At 43.7% G+C, this 24,722-nt stretch overlaps 1 protein-coding gene across 2 annotated transcripts; it reads right to left on the reverse strand.

Moving 5' to 3' along the window:
• Positions 1–615: 615 nt before the first annotated feature.
• On the reverse strand, positions 616–14,003 carry INHBA (inhibin subunit beta A). Of its 2 annotated transcripts, none has more exons than XM_033088048.1 (3): positions 13,914–14,003; positions 10,896–11,408; positions 616–1,620 (listed from the first exon to the last, which is right to left on the reverse strand). In XM_033088048.1, the coding sequence occupies exons 2-3, from the start codon at positions 11,281–11,283 to the stop codon at positions 728–730; spliced, it is 1,281 nt and encodes a 426-aa protein (XP_032943939.1). In that variant the 5' UTR covers positions 11,284–11,408; positions 13,914–14,003; the 3' UTR covers positions 616–727. The 2 variants fall into 2 exon arrangements, with proteins under 2 accessions (XP_032943939.1, XP_032943940.1); XM_033088049.1 differs by lacking the exon at positions 13,914–14,003 and adding an exon at positions 11,874–11,907.
• Positions 14,004–24,722: the final 10,719 nt, after the last annotated feature.

A 24,722-nucleotide genomic window follows, 5' to 3' on the forward strand; every position in this document is an offset into this window, starting at 1 on the left:
CTATTGTTCTTTTACTAGTACGTGTACGTATGTGGTGTGTAGAAATGCCTTTGTGTGTGTGTCTGTGTATGTGTGTGTGGTGTGAGTGTGTCTCTGTGTTTTTGGGGGGTTTAGTGTGTGTGTATATGTGTGGGGGAGTGTGTGGTGTGTTTGGGGGGAGTGTGTAGTGTGTGGGGGGAGGTGTGTGGTGTGTGTGCGTGTGCACTGATATACACAGAGAGAGGGTCACGCAGACATACCTTACGACCTGGGTAACTGGGTGGGAAAGTGCCTGTAACTGGCCCTTTCGAATTCATGGCTTTCTAGATGCTATTTGGGTTGTGCTAGCCCACAGTATCGTAGACTAGCCAAGGTGACATTGAGGCTCACCCTGAAGGGGAACTGAAAAGGAGAGGACAATACTCCTGTGTAAGCAACTGATATCATCACTTTGATATCAGAGGAAATGAAGGATACACCTTTCTCCCTTCCCCTCCCAATTTCTGTCTCCTTCACTGCTTCGTCTCTGAGCCCTGGATAGGGAATTTTTCCACATCTTCCTTCATCTGTTTCAGGTTTTGTTTTTAGTTTTTGTTTTCAGTTTTTTTTTTGTTGTTTTTTTTGTTTTGTTTTGTTTTTTTAATTTATATTTTTCTGGTTGTTTAACTCAGAAACCTTAAACATTTCTTCATTTTGCCTCTGTCCTCTCTGGACAACTCTTGTTCCTGTCCCCCCTGAGCTGGGCGCTCTAGGAGCACCCACACTCCTCCACTATCATGTTCTGAATGTCTTTCTTGATGATGTTTTGCCCATCATCATAGTACAGCATGGACATGGGTCTCAGCTTGGTGGGCACACAGCACGACTTGAGGTTGGCGAAGGGGCTGTAGCCCCGCATGCGGTAGTGGTTGATGACCGTCGAGTGAAAGGACAGCGACGACCCCGACGTGCCTGCTATGTGGCTCGGGCACTCACCCTCACAGTAGTTGGCATGATAGCCAGAGGGAGCGATGATCCAGTCATTCCAGCCAATGTCCTTGAAACTAACAAAGAACTGTTTCTTACAGCAGATGTTGACCTTGCCGTCACACTCCAGGCCCCGCCGCCGCCGCCGATGAGGGTGGTCTTCGGATTGCCTGGCCTGCAGCATGAGAAAAGGTCTGTGGGACTGCTCCTTCTCCTCGTCTCCTCCCGCCCCTCCTTCTCCTCCAGCCTTCTTCTTCCCTTCCCCCTCCTCTTCTTTCTTCTTTTTCTTGCCCAGCAGCACGAGGCTGGCGCCAGTCTCATGGCACTGATCACAGGCAATCCGAACGTCCAGCGAGCTCTTGCCCTGGTCCAGCAAGCGCTGGATGCTGCTGGAGACCGGGAAGATGTGCCAGGTGCTCTTCCGAGCGTCCACTGCCTTTTCTGATATCAACAGTTCACTCCTCCCCTCCATGAAGCCCACTGCCTCGGCCTCGTCCCCCGTGTCCACGCTGCCCTGCAGCTGCTTCTGCTGTTGAAAGAGATGGATTGTGACTTTGGTCCTGTTCCTGTTGGTCTTGGGGACTTTTAGGAAGAGCCAGACTTCTGCACGCTCCACCACTGACAGGTCACTGCCTTCTTTGGAAATCTCAAAGTGCAGCGTCTTCCTGGCTGTGCCTGCAGATGAAACACAGCACAAGAGAGAGCAGGGACACTCGTTAGTTCCTGTGTTGGCGAATTTCAGGCTACCGTGGGACCTCTGTTACAGACCATCTCGAATTAGGATCAACAAATTACCGCCCACAGGCCATCAGAATGGTTTTAACATTTTTAAATGGGTAAAGAAAAACAGTATTTTGTGATACATGAAAGTTACATGAAATTTGAACTTCAGCACCGGTATATAAGGTTTTATTGGACGACAGCTCTGCGCATCTCTTTACAGGTTGTCTAAGGGTGCTTTTGCACTTTAACATGGAATTGAGCAACTGCAACAGAGACTGGCCAATGAAGCTAAAATACTAATTCGCTGGCCCTTTACAAAAAACGTTGGTCAACTCTCGCTCTAGAAAGCACAGGGTCTACATCTGAGTGTGTCTGGGGGCCTAGGAGTTCTGCATCTGTTCACTAAGTGCTTAATCTCAGTTTCATCTTCTACAAAGTGGGAATGGCCTAATGACATGTGACCCATCATCCCGTAGTTCAGAAGGATCCAATGGGATAACATAAATGAAAACACTGTAAGCTCTAGCAAGCTGTGGAAATGTTCTTCCCACACAAACATGCAAAGAGACCTCCGCCCTGCCCAGTGCGTCTGTGTGGTATGCAGCCCCCTCTCTGGCCACAACCTGCTCCACTCCCCATCTCTTCTTTCCTGGATCACAGCATCAGCTTTCTCTTTAAGCTGCCTCTTCACCAGGAAGCCAAGCCCCTCTACAATCACTTCTCCACAAAAGAGGAAAGGAATCTTTCCCAAAGGCAGATCTGCTCGTGCCACTCAGTTCTTCACAGTCCTTTACTGAGTTCCTGGTGCCCTCAGTTTGAAACAGAAACTGCCCAGGACATTGGGCTCTGCCTGAACTGCTCCTGCCTTCAGCCTCGGCTCCCTCCCTGCACCCCATCCTGTGGTCCATCCACACGGTGCTTGTTTGAGGTTGTAAGCATCCTATGCACTCTCACTCCTCCAGGCAGTGACACGTGCAGTCTGTCCTTTCTGCCTAGAACTGTCCTGCTCCCAACACACCACCCTCAGGTTTCAGATTGCAGATGGGATGACATCACTTACTCTGGATGCCGTCCCTAACATCTCTTGCCATCCTAATTTAGGACGTGAGGTCTGACGTCCTATCTACCCTGTGCAGTGTCACAGCCCAGGGTTTATCAGAAAGTAGGCAATCGGTTGATTGCTTATAAACAAATGGAGGCATCCTTAACATTGACTTATATTAAGATTAAGACATCTACCTCCTACCTCTGAACCCCCCAATTTTGCCTCCTTCCTTTCATGCAGCTTGATGAGCACCAATTACAACCACTGCTGCCAAGAGAGGGGAATCCCTGCATTGGTTGGGCAACTAGGTTCTGTGACCACTCAGTTCTTGGCTAACTCTAAAATTAGAAAGTCGTCTATTTCCTTCTCTTTCCATTAGCACTTGTATGTTTGTAAATACAAGTACTGTAAGCAGGTGTTCAGACTAAAATTCTTTGATCGATCAAATATTTTCCTACTTCCACTTTTACCACTTGGTATGAAACATGCCCTTTTCTTGACCACCTCCTGCATGTACCTGCTTGAAATTGTCCAGCATACATGCTTTCCCATGCACAAATTGGAGAAAAACCTTAAAGCAGTTCATCTTAGAACTTACAACTCCCTAGGAGGGTCTCCCTGCCCGGATTTCTATAGCTAACGGAAATCCAGCCATACTTATCACTCTCCGCCCTGAGATGTTTACAGTACTATAAATTTTAGGCACAGTTTCAAGTTCTATGCAGCAGAAGGCAGGCTTTTCTGTGCATTGTGCGCTGTAGATCCTGTTCTTAATTTAACACACTGTGCACACTGTGATTATGATAGTGGTAAATTCACAAGGCCAGGGCCAGGAGGGCTGCGTATGTATATGAAAGGCTCTCTGGCATCTTTGTATAAACTCGCTAGGACGCTGGCCGTGATGGTGGTGGTGAGGAGAGTTCCTTTGACCTCACGTCTCTGGCAGGAGTTGAAATGAATAATAAAGCCGGGTTTATGATTAGATCACCAGAGCAAGGAGCAGTTAGAGGGGGAAGCTCTTTTTTAGGAAGGATGATGACTTTTTTACAAAATGTGAATCTAGTATTCCCAGCTGCTAAAAATTGGTGGAGGGGGGAAAGAGGGGGCAGGGTTGTTCTTCTTTGTTTTTAAGAAAGGGAACACAACACTCCAGGAAGGCCAGCTTAATCATTTATGTTTAAGAGGGCAATCAGGGCTGGTTTTAAGGTGGTAGGGTCCTCCGAAGACCAAACGAAAAGGCTGTCAAAGTCCCCCAAGCCCCTGAAGATGGCAGCTGAGGAAAGCCTGCAAGCTCCTGCCGCTGAAGGCACCAGCTCCCTGTTGCTCTCCCTATTGCCCGTGGCAGGCCGGCTTCTGAAACCCTACACCTGCAGGATGCCATTCTGAAGACGGAGATATAGTAGCTGCTAAATTAGAGAAAACAGAGAGCACAAGGTTGTGCTTTGTTTTTCTAGGAAAGAGGATGAAAGTGGAGAATCTGACTTTTCCCCAGGATGGGAGAGCTGGGTTTCCGGTAACTCACTTCCACAGGCTCTGTTCTGCACTGCCCCATGACAGGAGGGGCTGAAGGTGAAGGGAGATGGTCCTCAGGTAAAAGGAGGAGACAGATGGCAGTGTGGACCCACACACGTTGGACTTTCCATGAATAAAATCCAGAGACCTCTACAGATGCTGGGGGGATGGGGGACGAGGGAGGGCTAATTGGCAGACTTGAACCAGTGACAGCACATGCAAATTGCTTTTGTAGGGCCAGGAAGTCCCTTACTTCCAGTAACAGCCTACAGGACAGACCCTCATTTCACAAGAGCAGGTTTCTAATGCAGGAGATAGCCCCACCCCTTCTTCACAGGCAGCTGTACTTGGAAGCAAATGATTTAGTGTTCCTGAGAGAGGATTGTACAAAGAGAGCACTCATGGGGGGGGAGGGCCTCAATCTGTCAGATGCTGTTATATTAGGATCAGAGAGTTATCATAAAATGACTTTCATCCCGGTCCTGGAAGATAATTAACTGTATGGCATCGCCTGGTACTGTGGAGAGGACTGGTGCTGATGTATGTATGCATCAGTTTCATTATCTCGGCTGAGAGACTGTTCCCTGTATTCTCATCCATTGCTTCAGTGTTGTATCTCTCCCCCATAGTTCTGACATTTGGATTTTCCCTTTAGTAATTGACATGCCTGTCGCCTCCTTCTCCTGGTGTCCATTTCTGGAACTGCTATTTGTATATTGCATGATATATTTTCAGGAAAAAAGTAAAACTGAGATCCAATTTCATGAAAATGCTGTTGCCATAATGCTCAGGAGAGCAGGGGGAACAGAGAGAATCAAGTCTTCCTAATGTCTACCTTATATGCAGGTACATTTTTAAAGTTCTATTGTATTCTGACTTTATTAAACACTGCATATTTTTTTTCTTTTACATTTAGCTTTCATTGCAGAAGGAGGTGGGGAGAATGAGACAACTAGAGCTGCGATGGAATTAATATTTACCAGGGCTGTAGGTTTCAGAAAGATATTACAACCCTCAAATTTCTTAGGTATGAAAAATTTAACTAGCCTCTTAATGCTATCCCCTTTATTTGTGTATTACCTGAGAGAAACTGTTATACTGCAGGGATGCTTTCAGGAAGCTCCATTCTTCAAATCTCTACGCATAACAATTTCAAAAGTGGAAGGAGGTTGCCTAAGGCTGAGGTGCTTAAGATCAATTACCAATCAGTTTTGGTTTGACTTAAATACAGCTCCTGCTGTAAGATCCTGAAATGGAAGCCTTCCCGTGATGCTTTGTGAGCAGGTACAGCTCAGTTTCTACAGGTGCACACTGGGTTCCTACACTATTACCTATCTAACCAGATATAGTCAGTTGCTTTGCTAACCTTTCATTATCTTCTCTCTGATAATATTCTTTTCATTCTCTGTGCTATTTTTTCCCTACCAGAGGTTCGTGAGCAATGCTTGTATCACCGCCTGCTCTGCCTGAGTAATTCACTGAGAAAGTGCCACGCAAACCCATGTGGGTGATAATATTTCATTACTTAAACCTCTGTGAGTTCAGTGGACACATACCAAAGGGAGAGAAAAGAGTGCATAAAAAGCGTAGGAGGAATACATTTTGCACCTTACAGGGAAAACCTCTGAAATGTTGCCAGGGAGGAGGGATTAGAAAGAGGAAAGACTGGAAGCTAGAAGTAAAAACACCTGAAAATAGATTGTCCTTTGCTTTTGGAATTTTTCAAATGTTTGTAATAACTCAATCAAGAAAGCAGGCATGCCAAGAGTTAAGCAGCCAAGCCCCTCATTGCTCCCTTCCCCAACACCAGGGCGCTGTTCATGCTCCCAGTCCAGCAACTCAGATTTGTGGGCAGACGGGTGTATGAACATTTCCAATGGAATAAGCAATACTCACCGTGTTTCATTTTTGTTTTGTTTTGTTTTCCTCATTGGGATCCTGCTTAAAGTATGCTGCCTTTCTACATATGGGTAATAGTTATGTCTCTGATGCTAATGTGGAAAGCCTTGTTGTTTATAGAGGATTTAAACCCACGGGGGCGGGGGGGGGGGGGGCGGGGGGCCCCACTGTGAAATGCTGCTGTTACTTTAATTTTCCGCTCTTCACCAGGTTCTTTCACTGTGACTCGATGTGGTATAGAAACTGATGGGAGCACACAAAGCTACCACTCCCCGCACGCATGTTGTCAGAAGCATAACTTTGCTGTTGGACTGCTTCCCGAGGTTTCTGCATAAGGCAGCAAGTGAGGTCATAAAGGCCATGCCACCTTTCACCTACAGTACAGGGTCTCACCTATAGTACAAATGCAGGTTTGGTCATAAATTATCTTGATTCATTTTTTTTTTTTAGCCTTAATATCTTTTCTTAGGATCTGCTATTGAATTGTAAATGCTCAGCCACATTCCTGCAAGTCTATTTAAACGGTGATGAAAACAAAAAGAGTTAAATATGTAGAGAGAAAGGGGTTTTAGGTTCCTAAAAGAAGTAGAAAAATTCTTAAGGTTCAACCCACAGACTTTCAGAGACTTCTCCCAAAGTTCCTGAGAACTTTTACACTTTTGATTTTGGATCTAGGAACCAACCAATCAAGTATGAAGAATTCTGAACTATAGCTCAGAGAGCGTGCTCAAGTATATTTTAGCAAGAGGGCCAAGACAAATACATGTTTTTACAAAAAGTGCCTGGGAAGGTATTCCCAGTTCTCCAAATATGAAAACTGAATTTCTACCCTGACACCTCCCCCACTGCAACACACCTACTTTGCAGGCCCAAACCACTATTCATCTCTTTTCACATAATTTCTCCACCATTTCTCTCCACACTCTCAGTTTGGAAACAAATACATCCTCTGAAGCTGCACACCACGTTCCCACAAGGCATTAAATAAATAGCCTTTTCCCTCCTTGTTTTCATTCACTTGTCATTTGTCGCTGGTGAAAAGCATTGATAAGACAGGCAAACTGGGCAAAAAAAATCAGGGGAGATGGAAGACGTTTCTGTAAAAGCCCAGGCGGCCATATTAGGGGGAGATGTGTGAGCAAATCAGGACTGCTGATGATTCATGGTCACATTTCTCCACACACTGTTTTGTTTGCTTCTAAAATTTATCATTCCTATCTTCCATGGAGCTAGGGCAAGTTCACATGTATCACTAGCATTCTTACTTCCTTTCCTTCTGTCTCCTTTAATGCATTATAGGTAGTCATGTTCCTCCCATCCCATAAAATCCTAACTTTATCTGGAGGATGAGAGGAAGAAGGCGGAAACTGATAATCACTAAGATTAGGGCGCTACAGACTGGGGCTTCCAGTAGGTGAAATTGTGTTTCCCTAGAAGATTAACTGGTAAGGAGCAAATGTCTTTGGAATGCGCCCTCTTGTGGGCGATCATTTCCCATTATTCAGAGAAGAAAGTGTAAGACACCCTTCAGTGAGGTGTAATTCAAAGAAAAGTTCAGAGAGCTGGAGTGGAAAGCTGGGAGTCAACACCATCTCAAGATGGCTTTCTTGAGGTAGGGGAGATAGTCATTCCAGCAAGCCTTCTTAGGCCCCTGTCTGGGAAATGCACATTTCTAACTCAAATCTTCTGTAACTAGACTCTCCAAAAGGGGAGAGTTATGCGTTGCTTTCAACACCACCTAGGCTATGTGAGCATTTTCCAATTCTTAACGTTTTATTTCTTTTTCTTCAGCAAGTTCTATCAATTGCCAACTTATTTACCAGAATGAGCATATAAATTTGGCAGCATATGAAGACTCAGCAATATATTGTCATTGTACATTGACTGACCAGCTATTGTTACAAATCAAAATAAGATAAAATAAGATATAGCAGTCAAGACCACTGATTTTAGCTTCAGTGACAATTGCAGTGCAGGTTGGCTTGACTCTGCCCGTTCCTTCTTACTTTTCTTTAAGGTCTTAGGTAAACACAGAGGATTCTGTGCTGGCCATACAAAGAATGCAGTAACCTTGGTGAGCAATCTTGGGTGACATAAATAAAAAGAAAGTCATTTTTTGTTTGTTGGAATAAATTTCAGAGAGCTTGAAAGTGATTCCTTGCTACTTAGTCTATAACAACTCCTGTCAGTTTTACAAAGATGGGGCACTTTCCACCTGAGCAAAATGGGACCGGCTCAGTTCAAAGCTAAGCTCTTGAGCTTTTGCAGTCCCTCAACTGCTGTGGCTATGTCTTGGCTTTATTCAACCATCATGGGACTAGAGGTGAAAATTAAACATGAATCCCCAACTGAGGAATCTTGAAGTTGAAAGGTGCGTCTCTGGGTATGCATCTGTGGCACGCATGCAGGTGACACTCATCAACTGAAATCTACGCTGTATAAAATAGTTTATAAAGAAAAGAAAAATGAATGCCCTTTGCTATCCTCCAAAAATCTAGATATTGGACATAGTCTGAATTTTATTAAGATTGAATTATTCCAAAAACAACAAGACATTTTTATATACTCCCTATGATCATTCAGATGATAAATTTCTTCCCCAGGAAAATAGCAGCAAAATACTCCCATAGTACTCTACTTAGAGAGTACTATAGCAATCACTAAATCTGTGAAATTATATAAATCAACTTGAAGTTGGTGCGTGAAACTTCTCAGGTGAGCAAAATAAGCCAGGGTAATAACCCTTTTGTAAGAATCCAGCAGCTCATCCAAAGTCAAGTTGTAAACTCAACCACAAGGAGCTTTCCATTATAAACCTTCAACTTTAGTCAACATGTGAGTCAAATGAATCACCTTTTAAAAAAGTAGCTCAATATCTTTCAAGGTAAACACCTAACAGAAAAGTTTTAACAAATGACAAGATTTCATATAATTGAGAAAAAGACTGGCACTGAGATGCAGGCACTGAGTAAGAAAAATGGAAAAGGTCCAATTCTTTCCTGCAGAATCTCCCATGCCAAGAGAGTAGTTTGCTATACAAGACAGATTAAGTGGCAAGCGGGCATATTGCTAGGGGCAATGTATATTAAAGGTGGTCAAAGGCACAGATAGGTGTACTTAGTCATACGCTGTGGTAGAGCCAATTGAGGAGCTGCAATGAAAGCTATCATGTGTGGCACCTGGCCTATAAAAATATGTAGAGGGTCCCCTTTGTGTCAGGACAGAGAGCAGGCCTCTCCACGACTTCTATCCATTGTCTGTGCAGGACCCAATGTCATCAGGCACTATCTTTCCCACCTTGCCATCAGCAAAGGTTGAGAAAAATTGGGAGGCAACTTGAAAACTCCTGACTTTTTTCCTTAAAAAGCTTCAAAAGATAAAGTTATAATTATCATGTCCTTTGAGGTGTATCAAGAAAGAGTGTTAGGGAAAGAAAGTTAAGAACTTCTTTAAAAGGAAGAACCTGCTAGTGACATAGCTAAACTGTCCTTCCAGGAAGCTTGCAGGACCCCAGGCCTTCTCCTGCAGGGAGAAGCCAGGAAGCCAGCAGGCTAGCTGCTCCCCCAAAAGGATGCCCATGTCTTGGAAGGTCCTCTTGAAAACAGAACATCTGAGTCAACAGGTTTTCAGGATTGGAAATTCTGAGTATTGCCTTTATTGTTTGTACTGCTGCCGCAGAAAACTTCTAAACAGAAATGCTGGGAGCCCCTGCACATACTTTACTGGCCATATTCTCTACCAAACAAAACAATGGCACTCCTTTCAAATCGACCTGGCAAGTGATATGATTCCTTAGCCTGGCATTACCATGAAAGTAACACGGTATTAACACATCTGTGTGCCTGGGCGTGCATGGGCTTGTAGAGATGCAAAAGGATCTGTGTCACATAACTGTAAAAATAACCTGGTCCCAGGTCTCCGCCTCCACTTTTGACAGGTATTTTCTATTCAGCAACAGGTTAGTGTGGTCCTGAGCCAACGATTAGAATCTATTTATTAAAGTTCTTCCTCTTAGGATTGAGTGAGAGTTCAGTGTAGTATCTGAGAGCACTTTGTCAAGGTTGCATTCCTTGGCAGAGAGCTCTTAGTAACTTTACAGAGAACAAAACTCTTTTTTTTTTTTTCCTCGGTTCAGAGAGCAAAAGTCAGTGTTCCAAAAGTGACTGCTGGTTCAATGTCAGCTGTCCCCCAAAGTCGCTTTTTACTGCCCAGAATGAGATGCCTGTGCTCTTCGCCTTTCTAAAGGTAAAAATGACAGTCACTAATAAATGTGCCCTGCTTCTCTGATGTGGCCCCTGAATGGACTTTTAAACGGAAGGTTTGTTTAAGACAATGACTGCCTCTGTGCCATTCCACCCCGCCCCCACCCCCGCCCCCAATAAACTTGGGATGGGGTCCGGAAGCCTCCCTGGCCTCCCCCAGCTCCCCTTGCACCCGAACATGCCCCGCCTTTCATCAGGCTGCTCAGACCAGGTCTCACAGGCAGGGCGAGGGAGACTCTCTCACAGAACGGCTTTCAGCTCCAGACTGGCCCTAGAGCTTCCTCCGGATGACCCGCGGAGTTCAGCAAGTGGAAGCTAGCCACCTCCAGCTAGGGCTCAACCACAAGTCCCTTTCTCAGTCCTCTCCCGCTCCCCGGCCTCCCCTCCGCCCGCCCGCCACCGTCACCTAATAACTGCTGACCCTCCCAGGCAGTTTAGAGCTGAAGGGAAAGAAGTTGCTCCGAGGACTGTCAGAGAAACACATCCCCACCCCCCGTGCCCGCACCCACCTGATTCGGCGAACGTGATGATCTCCGAGGTCTGCTCCATCAGTTCATTCATTTCTGCCCTCCTTCCGATGTCATCCTCTATCTCCACGTACCCGTTTTCCCCCACTTTGCCCACATGGAGCTTTCTGATAGCGTTCAGAAGCGCCGCCTTGGGCACCGGCTGCGTGACCTCGGGTCTCTTCTTCAAGTGCAGCATGTTTAAAATGTGCTTTTTGACGGCCTCCACCATCTCCGGCTGAGCGTTGGGTACATCCTTGGGGAGGGTGGTCAGCGCACAGGACGGGCAGGCGAGTTCCCCACTGTGCCCCTCGGATCCCGGGGTGGGGGAACTCCTCACTATAATCCAGCAACTCGCCAACAAAAATCCTCGCAGCCAAAGCAAGGGCATCCTGGCAGCAAAAGTTGTTGTGGTTGCCTTTTTGAAGGCCCTGCTTTCCCCCCTCCCCTTACGCACAGGTTTTTTGTTTGGTTTGTTTTGGTTTGGTTTTTTCCTTCTCCTCTTCAGCAAATTCTCTGGAACGAGAACAAAAAGTTTTCTGTGAAGTTTTCTTTGCAGGTTCCCTCTCTGAATGCAGTCAGTGCTGTAGGTTTGTGGCTGTCAGGGAGGAGAGTTCTGACTGTCTCGGAGTAAGAGAGAAGGAGGGAGGGAGGGAGAGAGGGAGGGAGAGAGGGAGGGAGGGAGGGAAAGACAGGGTGGGGGGGAGACAGAGACAGAGAGAGGATGGGAGGGAGAGAGACAGGGAGAGAGGAGAGAGGGGGACAGAAGAGAGAGGGAGAGAAGGGGGGGAGAGGGAGAGAGGGAGGGAGAGAGGGAGAAAGAAAGGGAGAGAGGGAGAGAGAGAGAACGATTGGCCCTAAGTGAGTGAGTGAATGGGAGAGGGAGGGAGTTTGTGAGTAAAGGCTGTCATTAGGAAGGGGAGGGACAGCCCGTTTTCTGACAGGCTGCTTTCCTTCTGCTCACTGCTCCCTCTCACACACCTCTCTTCAAATATCACCATTCTCGGGAGTGCTACTTTCCCTTCTGAAAGAAATCCTCCTAATTTTGTTCTACTTCCTTTTTTTTTTTTTTTTTCTTTTCCCAGTCCCCTTGCTTCACCTTCTTCCTCTTTTGGAGGGGAAAGAAAAACCCCAAGTAAATACACTGTCTCAATCCTCAGGGATGACTTGATTGAAAGAGTCTGCCCCCACCACCCCACCAACCCCTCCAGCTACAGCCCTACGGGACTCAGAGCCCACAGGCTGGTAAGGTGGGGCTCAGGGTCCCAGAGGTCTGGGGACAGGTAGGGAAGGTCGGAAAGAGGGACTAGAGGCCAACAGTGCTGCAGGGGCCAGTCAATTGTTCTGACCTGAGGGAATCCTGCAGGTCTTCCGTTTCCCCATTCATTCATATTTAAATGTCCAGGGCCGTCTACACTGGCAGGCGATCTGAGGGGAGTGCAATAGAACTTTTGTTTGGGGTCACATAATACACTCTACTTTTCCCAACTGCAAAATGCCACTGGGCATTGAAAGATCCACAGGCAGGCAGGCAGCATTTTACAGGCTCAGGACACAGGAAGCCTTTCCCCTCTCCCTAAGTCACTACCACCTCCTGCCCTGCACATACACACTCACACTGACGAATTACAGCCAGCCACCACTTGCCCCGACTTCACAGATAAAATGCAAAATTCACGTGCCCTTTCCCACATTATTTTACACAGTGTGCTCCTATGACTTGAATAACTGGTCCTATGGGAAAATAATCTCTAAAATATATTGGCAAATTGTTTTCTCTGTCATGTGGGTAGTTTTTTCAGCCTACCCCTACCCCATTCTGGACCACTGTGCTCAAGGACTGATCCCTTGATGGCTTCCTTCAAAGAACAGCACAGATGAAATCATCGTGGATTTCAGTGTTCACAGAAAAAGAAAAATGTGAATTTTTAAACAATGCCTGAGGTTTTTTTTAATTCTCCTCCATCCCCCCCCAGCCCCCTTTTTCATTTTGTCTTATTGCTTTTATCTTGCAGAAGTATCTTTAAGAGGTCCATCTGTTAAAGCTTTCCTTCCCTCTGGGTTTCTTTCCCACACATAAGCCCTCTCAGTTTCTGTAGATATAGTCAGCTTATATCTGACACCTAGTGTGTTCAGAGCATTATAGTCAAGCAATACAGTTGGGGGGGGGGGGGGGGGGGGGAGTTAATAAACGTCATTACTACAAGCACAAGATGTGAGTGCAGGGGAGGAGAGTGAGAAAACTGTGACACTAAATTAAAATTATAGTTTGCACAGGTAACAATGCTTTTCTGAATTGGATACATTGTCCCCCTTTCCCAAAACAACTACTTGCAAGACTTCCTGTGTTACAAGCCATCTATCACCTTTAGGGTTTCACCTCCAGGAATATCATTTACTCTGCTATTATTGTTAAGACTTTGTCAACGTTCCCTAAAAAGTCTCGTTTTTTTTAGTGGGGGATGGTGAAAGAGAATGGGGAAGGGGGGCGTTATAATTGTTCAATAGATTGTCTTTGAAATATAATACTTAACATAATCTAGCTATTTGGCATCACATATACAGTATCCAAAGCATTTTGTAGTCCAATTAAGTTTTACAAGAGAGTCTGAAATAGAACTAAAAGTTTAATGACTCCAAACAACTCAAGGGTCCTAATAGTAGCATTTAGATAAGTGCAACTTATCAGTATGTGGATTCTATGTTCCCTAAATTTATGTGTGTATTCCCTAAATTTCCTGTTTGTGTGTTCCCTAAATTTACTGTTTGTGAATGTAACTGGAAAAAAAAAACAAACAGCTTTCTCTTTAGCATATGTACTTGTATCTATATGCTGAATGGGTTGCATAAACACATAATCTATTTGCATGCTCTACTGTTAAAAGCTGTATTAACTTGCCTGAATAATATTAAAAGGTACAAATCACACAGTACAGGAAAGTGCCAGTAAGTTGCAAATGTCTCCTAACCATTCTGACCATGAATGTGTAAATAGCTCACAGTAAGAATTAAAAGCATTACCTTCCCGTTGCTCTCTCTTTCACCAGCAGCTTCTTGTATCATGTGGTCAGAGCTGTCCGAGTTCCTCTTCATGGTACTGGCACTGTGAAGTTTTATACTGTACTACTTACTTGTACACTCATGCGTTGGTACCACTCAAACAGAGGAGGGCTGGGGCTTTGTTTAGGATTGGTTAGAATCAGCATGACATCAGCAGATGACTGGTTTTTCCAGTGTGAGACATATTTCATAATCATTATCTAATGGAAAGCCATTCTTAGCTGCTGTGACACTACTGGGTGATCACTGAGCCAGTTAAACCTCTAATTGACTAGACTGCTTTTAGAAAAAACTGGAATTGAACAGCTATATCTCATTGAGTGTCCAATTTCCAACTTTTCTTTTACTATTTGCACACACACTTCTCATTATATTCAGGTTCAGTTTTATTCTTCACATAAAACATCTGTTACTTCACGAAGTTGCCTCTATTTACAAAGTATTTTATTGTTTCTTACAGGCAAGAAAATTCACAGTGCTCTTTATAGGGATTCTAATTATACTTTTAAAAATAAGATATTTCATTGAGAAAAAAATAGGAAAATATGTATATCTATATGATGATGATCTCTCCTCCCCTGAGTTACACTATTATTTTACATCTTGAAATTGAATGCCTGCTTCATAAATCATTTATCACCAAGAACTTTGGAAATAGTCATTCTGTTCAAGTGAACCTTATAAGTATCCTTCCCAGTTCTTTAGAATCCCAATCTAACTAGGAAAAAAAGAAGCAAAAAACAAACAAACAAAACCTCTCATACATCGTTCTTTATCAGAATTACAAGTCCTATGATTTCTAAATTGTTACAATTTCTAAATAACATGAGATTAATGAAAAGAAGTGAACATTCCTTCAAATAGGGGTTAAATTGGTCAGGGTCTTCTTGGCTGGGCTGGAGGGGTATTAGCAAGTCTGGGAAATAACACAGGAGGAAGGAGTCTTCAGACAAGGATGGTGAAGCTTAGTTTGGAGGAGTATACCTACAGCATAAGCTGGGTCCTCACCACAAGTTGAATAAAACGTGCAAAATTGTTTGGACCTAATGAAAGCCATATGACCAGATATGTTGTTTTGTATGCAGGATTTAACATGCATAAAATAAACTTTTCACTGTGCCCACAAGCAAAATATGGAGCCTCTGGCCTCCTGATGTGTAGTTTAGGCAGGTTCCTTTAGGACACCAAAAGTTTTCTGTGTAAGAGGGTTTGCCTTGGCTAAACACAGAGAAAGTGTGGATGCCTAACAGTATATGGGGTTGGGGAGCCTTCTAAGAACTGTATATGCAGAAATGAAGTAGGAAATTAAATCATTAGGTTGTAGAGGAACAGAAGGAATCTGAGAGGGAAAGACAGAAATAGGATCAGCGTTGGTTAACTGCATACCTGACCATCCGTTTAGAATTGGGTGGACTCAGCCTCTTTGTAAGAAAGGAATTCCCCCCCCCCCATTGATGAGCCCCCACGGAGAGCAATGGCCTGCAGGGCATCTCATCTCATCTCCTCCCCCATGCATGAACCCTAGTGTCCCAGAAATGCCACTGGATGTATGAGTTTGGGGCACACAACCAACCAGGATGGAGATCTGGGTCCCACTGCTTACTAACCATGTAACGTCAGCCTCGGTGTTCTCATCTATAAAGTGGGATCCATTTCTGAGATGACTATCTAAACATTTATGTCACAGGATTCTACAGCTCCCGGACTAGAGAAGCCACCCTAAATGTGCGACTCAGACTGGCTGTGCCATCAGATGCCCACCTGCCAGGTCAGCCCACCAGCTGCGATGTAGTTCTCTACCTGAATCCCCAAGCTCAGAGCTGAGACACACTGGAAATGCCTCCTCACTCAGTGGAAATTAAGGTGGGGGTGGTAGAGGAAGCAGGAAGGTCAAAATAACTTCAGTCGAATATTCTGGACTGGGAGTGCTCTTTTCCCTTCCCAACTTCAGAGCCCAGGGGGTGAGCAGGCTAGCCCAGCTCCCGACCAGCATCTCCCGTTCCTCCTTCGGTCGGTTTCTCTTTCACTTCCTGCCCCTCCCCCAGCAGCTCCCACCCCGGCCCTGCGCCCGGCTGCTCTGCTGCCACCGTACCTTGAGCAGCACCTGCTGGCAGCTCGCAGGGATCACGCCAGAACGCGACCGCCAGGCCCTGCACAGCGGCCGCCTCTATTTTTACCCCGAGCACCAGCAAGGGCAACTGTTTCCAGAGCAGCTTTTTATTCTTTCCCCCTTTGGCAGCTAAAGAATTCGGGGGGGTGGGGTGGGGAGGGGGGTTGGAAATCACTGTTCTGTAAGTGTAGCTGGGAATCTCTGAAACAGCCCTCGGTGCCAGGGCCGAGAGCGCAGCCAGTCTCAGGGACCCGCTGGGGACCTGCGGGCCGGCTGCGGGGCGGACTGAGACCCGCCGGGGGCGTTGACGCCGCAGGAGCCGTCCCCTTCCCGCGGGGGGCATTGAGTCCTACCGGCTCCTGCGCTAGCACAGCGGCCTGCTGCCAGCCGGTTTTCCGCCTAGTGCGGGCGGAGGGATTGACCCGCCACTTCTCAAAGCTACCAGCTTCTCGCCGGAGCATTTGCAGGGCTCTGCTCTCGCCTAGAGGAGCTGCCCCTGGAGAACCCGGCAAAGCAGCTTGCTGCTACAAGAAGCAGGGAAGGAAACTGTGTGGTACCTTATTTTACTGTAATTGCAAAAGGCACGATGTGCCAGAGATGTATATTTAGAAGTTGTATGTTTCTACTTTTATGTAAATGGCACAATTAGGGCCTGCCTTACTGCTGCTAACTCCAGGGCTTGTGCCTTGCTGCAGAGCTGGTGTTTTCAATCACAGTTAGTGAGCTGGTCAAAAACAAAGTTCATTTAAGGATAAGAGCTCAATGGTGCAACCAGGGGAGAGACCAGCGTCCCTGTGCCTCCCTGTGGCCAGCGGTGACACACACCTTCGGGCATGTCTAACCTATAGTGGTGTTTACCTATGGCAGTAGCTGTCCCCCTATGAAGTTGGCATGGAGCAAGAAGTGAGAATGTTCATTTTTCTTCTCAAGCAAACCGTATGTCCTTCAGCTTCCATCCATGCTATTAATTTGGTCTCTTTGCTCACTACTCCTGGAACAAGGAGACAGCCCTAGAAAAGGAGGTTGTTTTCATGGCTCTGTTATTTTAGCTGCAGCTCATGCATTGCTGTTATTCACTGAAAAATACACGCCAGGAGACGTGAAAAACCCTAGCAAGTGACTGGGAAATTGTCCTCTGATTCAGCTGAAATGGCACGAGTCTGGGTGTTCAGAGCACGGACTAGCCTGCTGACAACTCAGGGTGTTTGAGTTCCTTCTTATGAAAAATCTGTTTCCAAAAAAGCATGATTTCTGGTTCATCCTGTCTGGGAAACTGAACATAAAACGTGACTATGGAGAGAAATCAAAAGGACTCGAGGTGTTCACAACAGCTGACATGTTATTCTGGGCTCAAGGCAGGAAAACCTTGCGGAGTTGAGGGGCGGTGACTCCTTTGGGAGGCAGCTCAGAATCCAGAAAATCTGGGCAGGATCAGAGTGATATCTGCTGCAGTGAGATTTCAGGAACCTCCTCAGATGGTGTAGGCTGCTAAGGGATTGGCAAATCCTGCCTGTTCCCTGGACAGCCAGAGCTTGCCCATCACCTGGGCTGAACATTAGGTAGAGAGATTTGGGACGAAGAAGGACCAGCATGTCATGTTCAAAATTGAACTGAGAAGCTGTTCGCTTTTAAGTTAAATCAATAAATGAAGAGAGAGAGAGAGAGAGAGGAGAGAGAGAGAGAGAGAGAGAGAGAGAGAGATTAAAATTCTTCCAGAATTCATTAGAAACTAAGAGTCAGAAATAGTTCATCCAAACTGTCTTCCTAAGCCACCATTTCTTTGAGAATCCTACATTTCTCTGCATAGCCCACAAGGCCTTGTGCTATGTATGTGTGCTGTGTGTTCAGAATATTTGGAATTGCCTTTTCTGAACAGAAGGAACCCAGAGGCTAGAACTAACATGATTAGGGAAAGAATAAAAAAAGTAAGTAAACTGTTATCCTTCACTCTAGAGCAGTGTTTCTCAACAGGGGTGATTTTGCTTCCCAGGAGACATTCAGCAATGTCTGAAGACCTATTGGCCTGGCAAAACAGGATGGGGTGGGGGTTGGCGCTAGTGGCATCCAGTGGGTAGAGGCCAGGGATGCTGCTACACATCCTACAATGCACAGGACTGCGCACACAACAGAGAAAATGTTGCTTGTTCCACAGTTGAGAAACCCTGATTTAGAGTTATACATTTAAGTTTTATCTAATTCCCTTCCCATGAAGGTCCTAAGAGGCCTTGACAACTATGCAAAATATTCATAATCCTAATGATTCTTCCTCCGCATGTGTCTTGTGCTTCCTGATTAATGGAGGCCCACACCATCAGCAAAACGGACACAGTAAGAGCACCTCTTCGGCAACGTTGCTGTTGTCCCAACCAACTTTCCAGTGTGGCTTCAGTAGGTTTCCTGCTGGCTTTGTGTTCTAACCAAATGCAGAATCTTGGTGATCAACAACAAAATGAGATGAGCTGGCCCACACCCGAGTTGTCAGGAGGCAACAGACTCATGGAGAAGAGTAAGCGAATGAGGAATTGAGTTATTCACTTTAGCAATTCAGTATCTGATAAATCTATGCAATAGAGAATTCCCCAAAGTAAAATTCACAAAAAGTGAGATTACCATGCCTTTCTCCCAGAGCAAGTGAATATGATGTAGCTTGATTTTATTTGTTTAATATGTTAGGGGAATGACACACAATCAATATCCAAAGAGATAAAACAGAGCGCTTTGCTAAATCCTAATGCATTTTCCAAGCAAGATTATATTCTCCAAACTTTCTCTTTAAAAGGAAGTGGTATGACTGTTGAAAGAAGACCATGCTTCTTCAGATGTTGCTCTCCTGTGAGTCCTAGAGAAACTATTATGAAGGACCCCACATCATGGAAAACAATAATAATCAACAAATGTTGGTGAAGCACACAAAAGAGAATTTGCCTGGATCACTAGCTTAGGTGTGACGTGCCATCCCCTGCATGCTGAGACCAACTCCCCTGAGTCATCACTTACTCTCAGTGACCTGGATCATCCAGAAGGAGAGAGTCGGTCAGAGCCTGTTGTAAGATGAAGGGAGCCATGAGGGGAATGTCTTAGACACTCTGACGCCGTCTCATCGACTGTAGCATGTGAATCAGTCTCCTCAGGTAAATGGTCAGTTTGGAACCAAAGACCTGATCAACTACCAAATGATTCAGAAGTGCCTGGATTTCCTCCCAAGAAGTAACTAGTTAGTACTTGTGAAAAACTCAGTACATAGAGAGAAATCATCATTTATAACCTCTATAGAAAAACATATACTGAAAAAAACAACAGTAACACTAACTCAAATGAATAACTACACCCCCAAAGTCCTTCCTGGCCAACGTATATTTTGAAGTTGATTATCATAGCTCAGTTCTGATCTAATCAGGAAACATCTGCCACAGCAGTTGATCTTCCTGTTGCCCAGAAGATTATGAGAAGTACTCACAAAAGAACATATAACAGCTGTTGCAATAGTTTTTCTCACCTGGATCCCCTCGGGTAATAAGTTCCATGTTGCTGACTTAAGGACATATAGGTTTAGCATCTAGATTCCACTGGGCTTAGATAAGAGAACAGGAATCCAGTTTCGCCTGTCCACAAAGGTATCTCACAACCTGTTCCCAAATTATAGCTTTAGAGGGGAAGACGGAATAGGCTGGGGGCAGGCCTGGGTTTGTGTGTGTGTGTGTGTTTCTTTTAATTGGTGAGTTGCTGTCTCCCTCCTGTGCTGATAGAGGGTCCAAAGGTTCTGCCCTGTGTTACAGCGCCTCGCACGCTGGAACGCCTGTGTACTTCCATGGGCACTGACAGTGTGCTCTGGCAGTGGCTCAGCTCGGTTAGCAAATATTTCCAGGTGCCCCACTCTAATTTTAGGAAGGTCAAGTTTGCAAAGGTGAAATTGCAAGCAGGACTTCTGTTAGTTTTTATCAGCTTGGAAAAGCAAACTAATTAAGCACAATATTCTGAGTGTTTAACTGGAACCACTGGATTCTACAGCTAGTCTTGAACTTTCAAAAAATAATTTATGGCCACAGCTCCTTTTCTTAACACGCACTGAGTTTCTCTTTAAAGATGAGATAGAATGATGAATGAAGGAAGAGCCATTCTATTAGAGGGAAAAATCTTCAGAAAACCTCTCTCCCAAAGGCCAGGGGTTAATTTATGATGACTTAATAAACAGGGGCAGAAAGCCAATCATGTCATTTTGGCCAATTCCAACATAATTTAACTATGAAATGAAAATAATTAAAATGGTGCTCCCTGTAGAAAAGAGTTCAACCAATAAGTTCCCCAAATTTCAAGGAGCTTTTGTTTTATTAGATGCTATTAGCTTCATGTTAGTCACAGGGAAAAAAAAAATGCCCACAGACAACACGCACGACTAAATGTAGTCAGTTTGCTCAGCTGCTGCTGATGTCACTGCTGCCCACTAGGAGTGAGTTACTGTAATAATCCCCCTTTTATTAATCATAGACTGGAGGAAGCAGAAAGTGGGTGACATCATTAGGCAAAGGACTGGCTAACTCATGCTCCAATTTACTCAGCTTTATTATAACATTTCTCAAGTGTCATATGAAAGCGATTACCATTTCACACTTTCCCTCTCTGAGCAATCATCTCTAACCTTCAATGCAAACTCCCATAGAAAAGTTTAGTTCACATGGAGGTGCACAAAGGCCAAATCTCATCCCTCTCTGAGCAATCATCTCTAACCTTCAATGCAAACTCCCATAGAAAAGCTTAGTTCAGATGGAGATGCACAAAGGCCAAATCTCACCACGAGTCCTTGTCCCAAGAAGGCAGGTCCTCCTCAGAAGAGCTTCTTACTGGACCTGAGACGGAGGCAGTCTCTAGAACCACAGCATCCCAAATGACTCTTGGTTTACTATGGCCCTGGTGGCATCGGACTGGAGAGGACTGGCCATTGTAAAGAGGACCTGAATAATCTGGGTGGCCTTATGGTTACCAAGGCTACAGGCTCTGCACCCTAGGGATCTGAAATGTGAAAAAGTCCGTTTGAAGATGTGCTTAAAGGTAGTGCTTAAGAATGTAGGTCCTGCAGCTGGACTGCCTGGGTTCAAATTCAGCATTCACCACTTTTACATACCTGATAAACAGCCGAAAAAGTGGCATCTCCATAATGTGTATTTATCAGGAAAATATGTTTTTACCACTGTCTGAGCTATACTTCATCCTCTTAAACTAGCGTCTTGCAGCCCTTGCATAAGCAATTTTATAGATGTCTTCACTTATCCCTTTACTTACAGTCCCATCCTGAGGGTATTTGAAGGAGTCAAAATAAAGCCTACTTAGGCATGTGTGAGAGACAGAATGGAAGACCAAAAGAGAGGCCAGGGCTTTGTAATATTTAGATAATGATGACACTGGCTCAGCTAAGGCAGAGTGCAGTAATTACACAGGATAATTCATTACTTGGGTTCGCCTTTGCTCAGTATTGAATTATAGGCATTCTGTTAGGTTGGTGCAAAAGTAATTGAGGTTTTTGCAGTATTTTTAACCTTTAAGCTGCAATACTTTTGCACCAACCTAATAATGCACAAACCTAAGTGAGTGGTTTGGCTCTCAAAAATGATAATCATCAGCTGGTGCAGGAAGGAGGTGCCAGACCATGTTACATGGTAAGCAATGTATTAATATAGTACATAGCAACTTTAGGATCTCCGAATTGGAAGTGCCCTTTAGATAGTAAAGGATGCCAGGATATCTACTGCCCCCTAACTGATACTGTGAAGAATAGAAGGGACCTTTTAAGAGCTAAGTAAGGGTTCAAGTAGAGTCCATGACTGTGTTAGGTTGTAGGTGTGAATTTGGCCACTTCCATGGACTTGTTTGTAGCCAGTAAGGCACAGCCATCGAATTGAGTCATGTTTTGCCTCACTCTTCTCCCATGAACAGGGCCTCCAGATTTCTAGCAGCTGCCTAGGTGGAACTGTGGCAAAAGGGTGACCAAGCACAAGCCATCAACACTGGGTATTTGTTAAGAGTGTGACCAGAGGAAATTCTCACAGTGGCATTTGAAACTGCATATCCTACTTCTATACAAATTTCTGGGAGACCCAGAAAAGGAATGTGACCACCAGAGAAAGTGAGACATCTCCAGTGAGAGTCCTCCTGACTTGTGGAGCATCCCTGACCTACCAGTTGAAGGAGCTATTGCCAGTGGGAAGAGACTGAGGCGCCCTCTCCTGGTGCCTCCGTACAGAAAGAAAGCCTATTAAAGTAGCAGCAAGGGGCATCTTCTCCCATTACCGAAATTGTTGCTTTTTAAAGGGCATCTATCCTGATTTTAAAGGTAACACACATTCATTGAGTAAAATGTGGAAAATATAAATGAATACAAAAACGTAAATCATATATAATCATACCTCCCAGAAATAATCATTATTAAAATGTTGGTATATATATAATGAGTATGCATCAAACAAAATTGAAATCGTACTGTAAATATAAGCTTGTATAATGATACTTTTCACTTATCATTATGTGGTGAGTATTTTCAATGGCCCAATTAGTCCTTGAAAATATTAATGACTGCGTGTAATCTATCATTATAGGTGTGCCTTGATTTTGAAACCAGTCTACTATTGCTGTACACTGAAGTTGTTTGCAATTATAAATAATATTGCAGACATATTTTTAATGCATCTCCGATTATTTCCTTAAGATAAATTCCTAGAAGTTGAATTATTGGATTTAAGAGTATGGACATATTTAAGGTCTTCGTATTCATTGCCAAATTGCCCTCCGGAAGGTTTTTACCTATTTATGTTACAACCAATAGTGTAAGGGCATGGCTCTTTCCCCATGTTCTGGCCTGGATATTATCATAGTTTTTCCCAAAGCCAAATATGGTATATGGTTTGTTTTAACTTGCATTTTTAAATTATTAGCTAAGATAAAACATTTTATTGTCCATTTGAACTTTATTTCAACTAGCTGTTCATATCCTTTGCCCCTTTTTGTTTATGTCTTTTATTGATAAAACTATAGTCATATAATTTTATATTTTAAATAAAATTTTATTATATGCAATTTGCATTATACATATTTAAATGTATTTTATTATTGATGAGGACTCTTTATAATAAAAGAAGCCTATACCCACTGTCTGCTACATATTATTTTAAATTGTTCCCCATTTATTCTTTACACTTTAATTTTGTTTGTAGTGTTTCTCATCAAAAGAGAGTTTGCATTTTTAAGCAGCCTAAACTAGGAATCTTTATCTTTATGCTGAGGTTTCTTCTCTATCAGGAAATCACATAGATATTCCCTTACATTTTCCTCTAAATATTTTTTGGCAAATTTCATTCTTTATTCCAAAATCTGGAATATATTTTGGCATACAGAACAAGGAAGAGCTATAACTTCTAAAAGTTTTTTCCAAAGATTTAATCAGCATCATTTATTGATTTCCCCTTTTAGAGTGCCGTTTTTATCACTGATTGAATGTGTACAAATAAAAGCTTTATGCTTCATTCCATTGATCTGTTGTTATTTGTTGTTAAGCTTTCTGTTCTATTTCATTCATATATTTTTCCAATTTTAATATTGTTCTTTTAAATCATTATTTTTAATTTTAAAAATAATTTTATGCTGTCCATTATATCCCTAAACTTATTTGTCTTATAACTGAAAGTTTGTACCTTTGACCACCTTCACCCTTTTCCCCCACCCATACTCCCTGCCTCTGCCAAACAAGCAACCTGTTCTGTGTATCTATGAGTTTGTTTAGATTCCACATATGTGATCATACAGTTTTTGTCTTACTGTGTCTGATACTTCACTTAGCATAATGCCCTCAAGTTCCATCCATGTTGTTGCAAACGGCAAAATTTCCTTTTTTATGTCTGAATAATATTCCATTGTATACACACATTTTATTTATGCATTCATTCATCAACAGACATTTAGGTTGTTTCCATGTTTTGACTATTGTAAATAACGTTGCAATGAACATGGGGATGCAGATATCTTTTTGAGACAGTGATTGTTTCTTTCAGATATACACCCACAAGTGGAATTGTTGGATTCAATGGTAGTTTTATTTTTAATTTATTGAGGACCCTCCATACTGTTTCCATAGTGGCTGCACCAGTTTACATTCCACCAACAGTGCACAGGGATTCCCTTTTTTCCACATCCTTACGAATACTACTTATCTCTTGTCTTTTAATCATGGCCATTCTAGCTGGTATAAGGTGGTATCTTATTGTGGCTTTGACTTGCATTTCCCTGATGATGAGTGCTGAACACCTTTCATGCACCCATTGGCCACATATACGTCTTATTCAGACAAATGTCTATTCAGTTCCTCTGCCCATTTTTAAATTGAAATTTGTTGTTGTTACTGACTTGTATGAGTTTTTTTTTTTTAACATATTTTGGATGATAAGCCCTCATCAGATATATCATTTGCAAATATCTTCTCCCATTCTGTAGTTGACTTTCCATTCTGCTGATAGTTCCTCTGCTGGACAGAAGCTGTTTAGTTTGATGTTGTCACACTTGTTTATTTTTGCTTTACTTGCCTTTGCTTTTGGTGTCAAATCCAAAAAAATCATTGCTAAGGAGCTTATCCCGTTTGTCTTCTTTTAGGAGTTTTAGGGTTTCAGGTCTTATGTTCA

Source organism: Rhinolophus ferrumequinum, chromosome 20 (genome assembly GCF_004115265.2).
Source record: "Rhinolophus ferrumequinum isolate MPI-CBG mRhiFer1 chromosome 20, mRhiFer1_v1.p, whole genome shotgun sequence".
Taxonomy (NCBI): Eukaryota; Metazoa; Chordata; class Mammalia; order Chiroptera; family Rhinolophidae; genus Rhinolophus; species Rhinolophus ferrumequinum.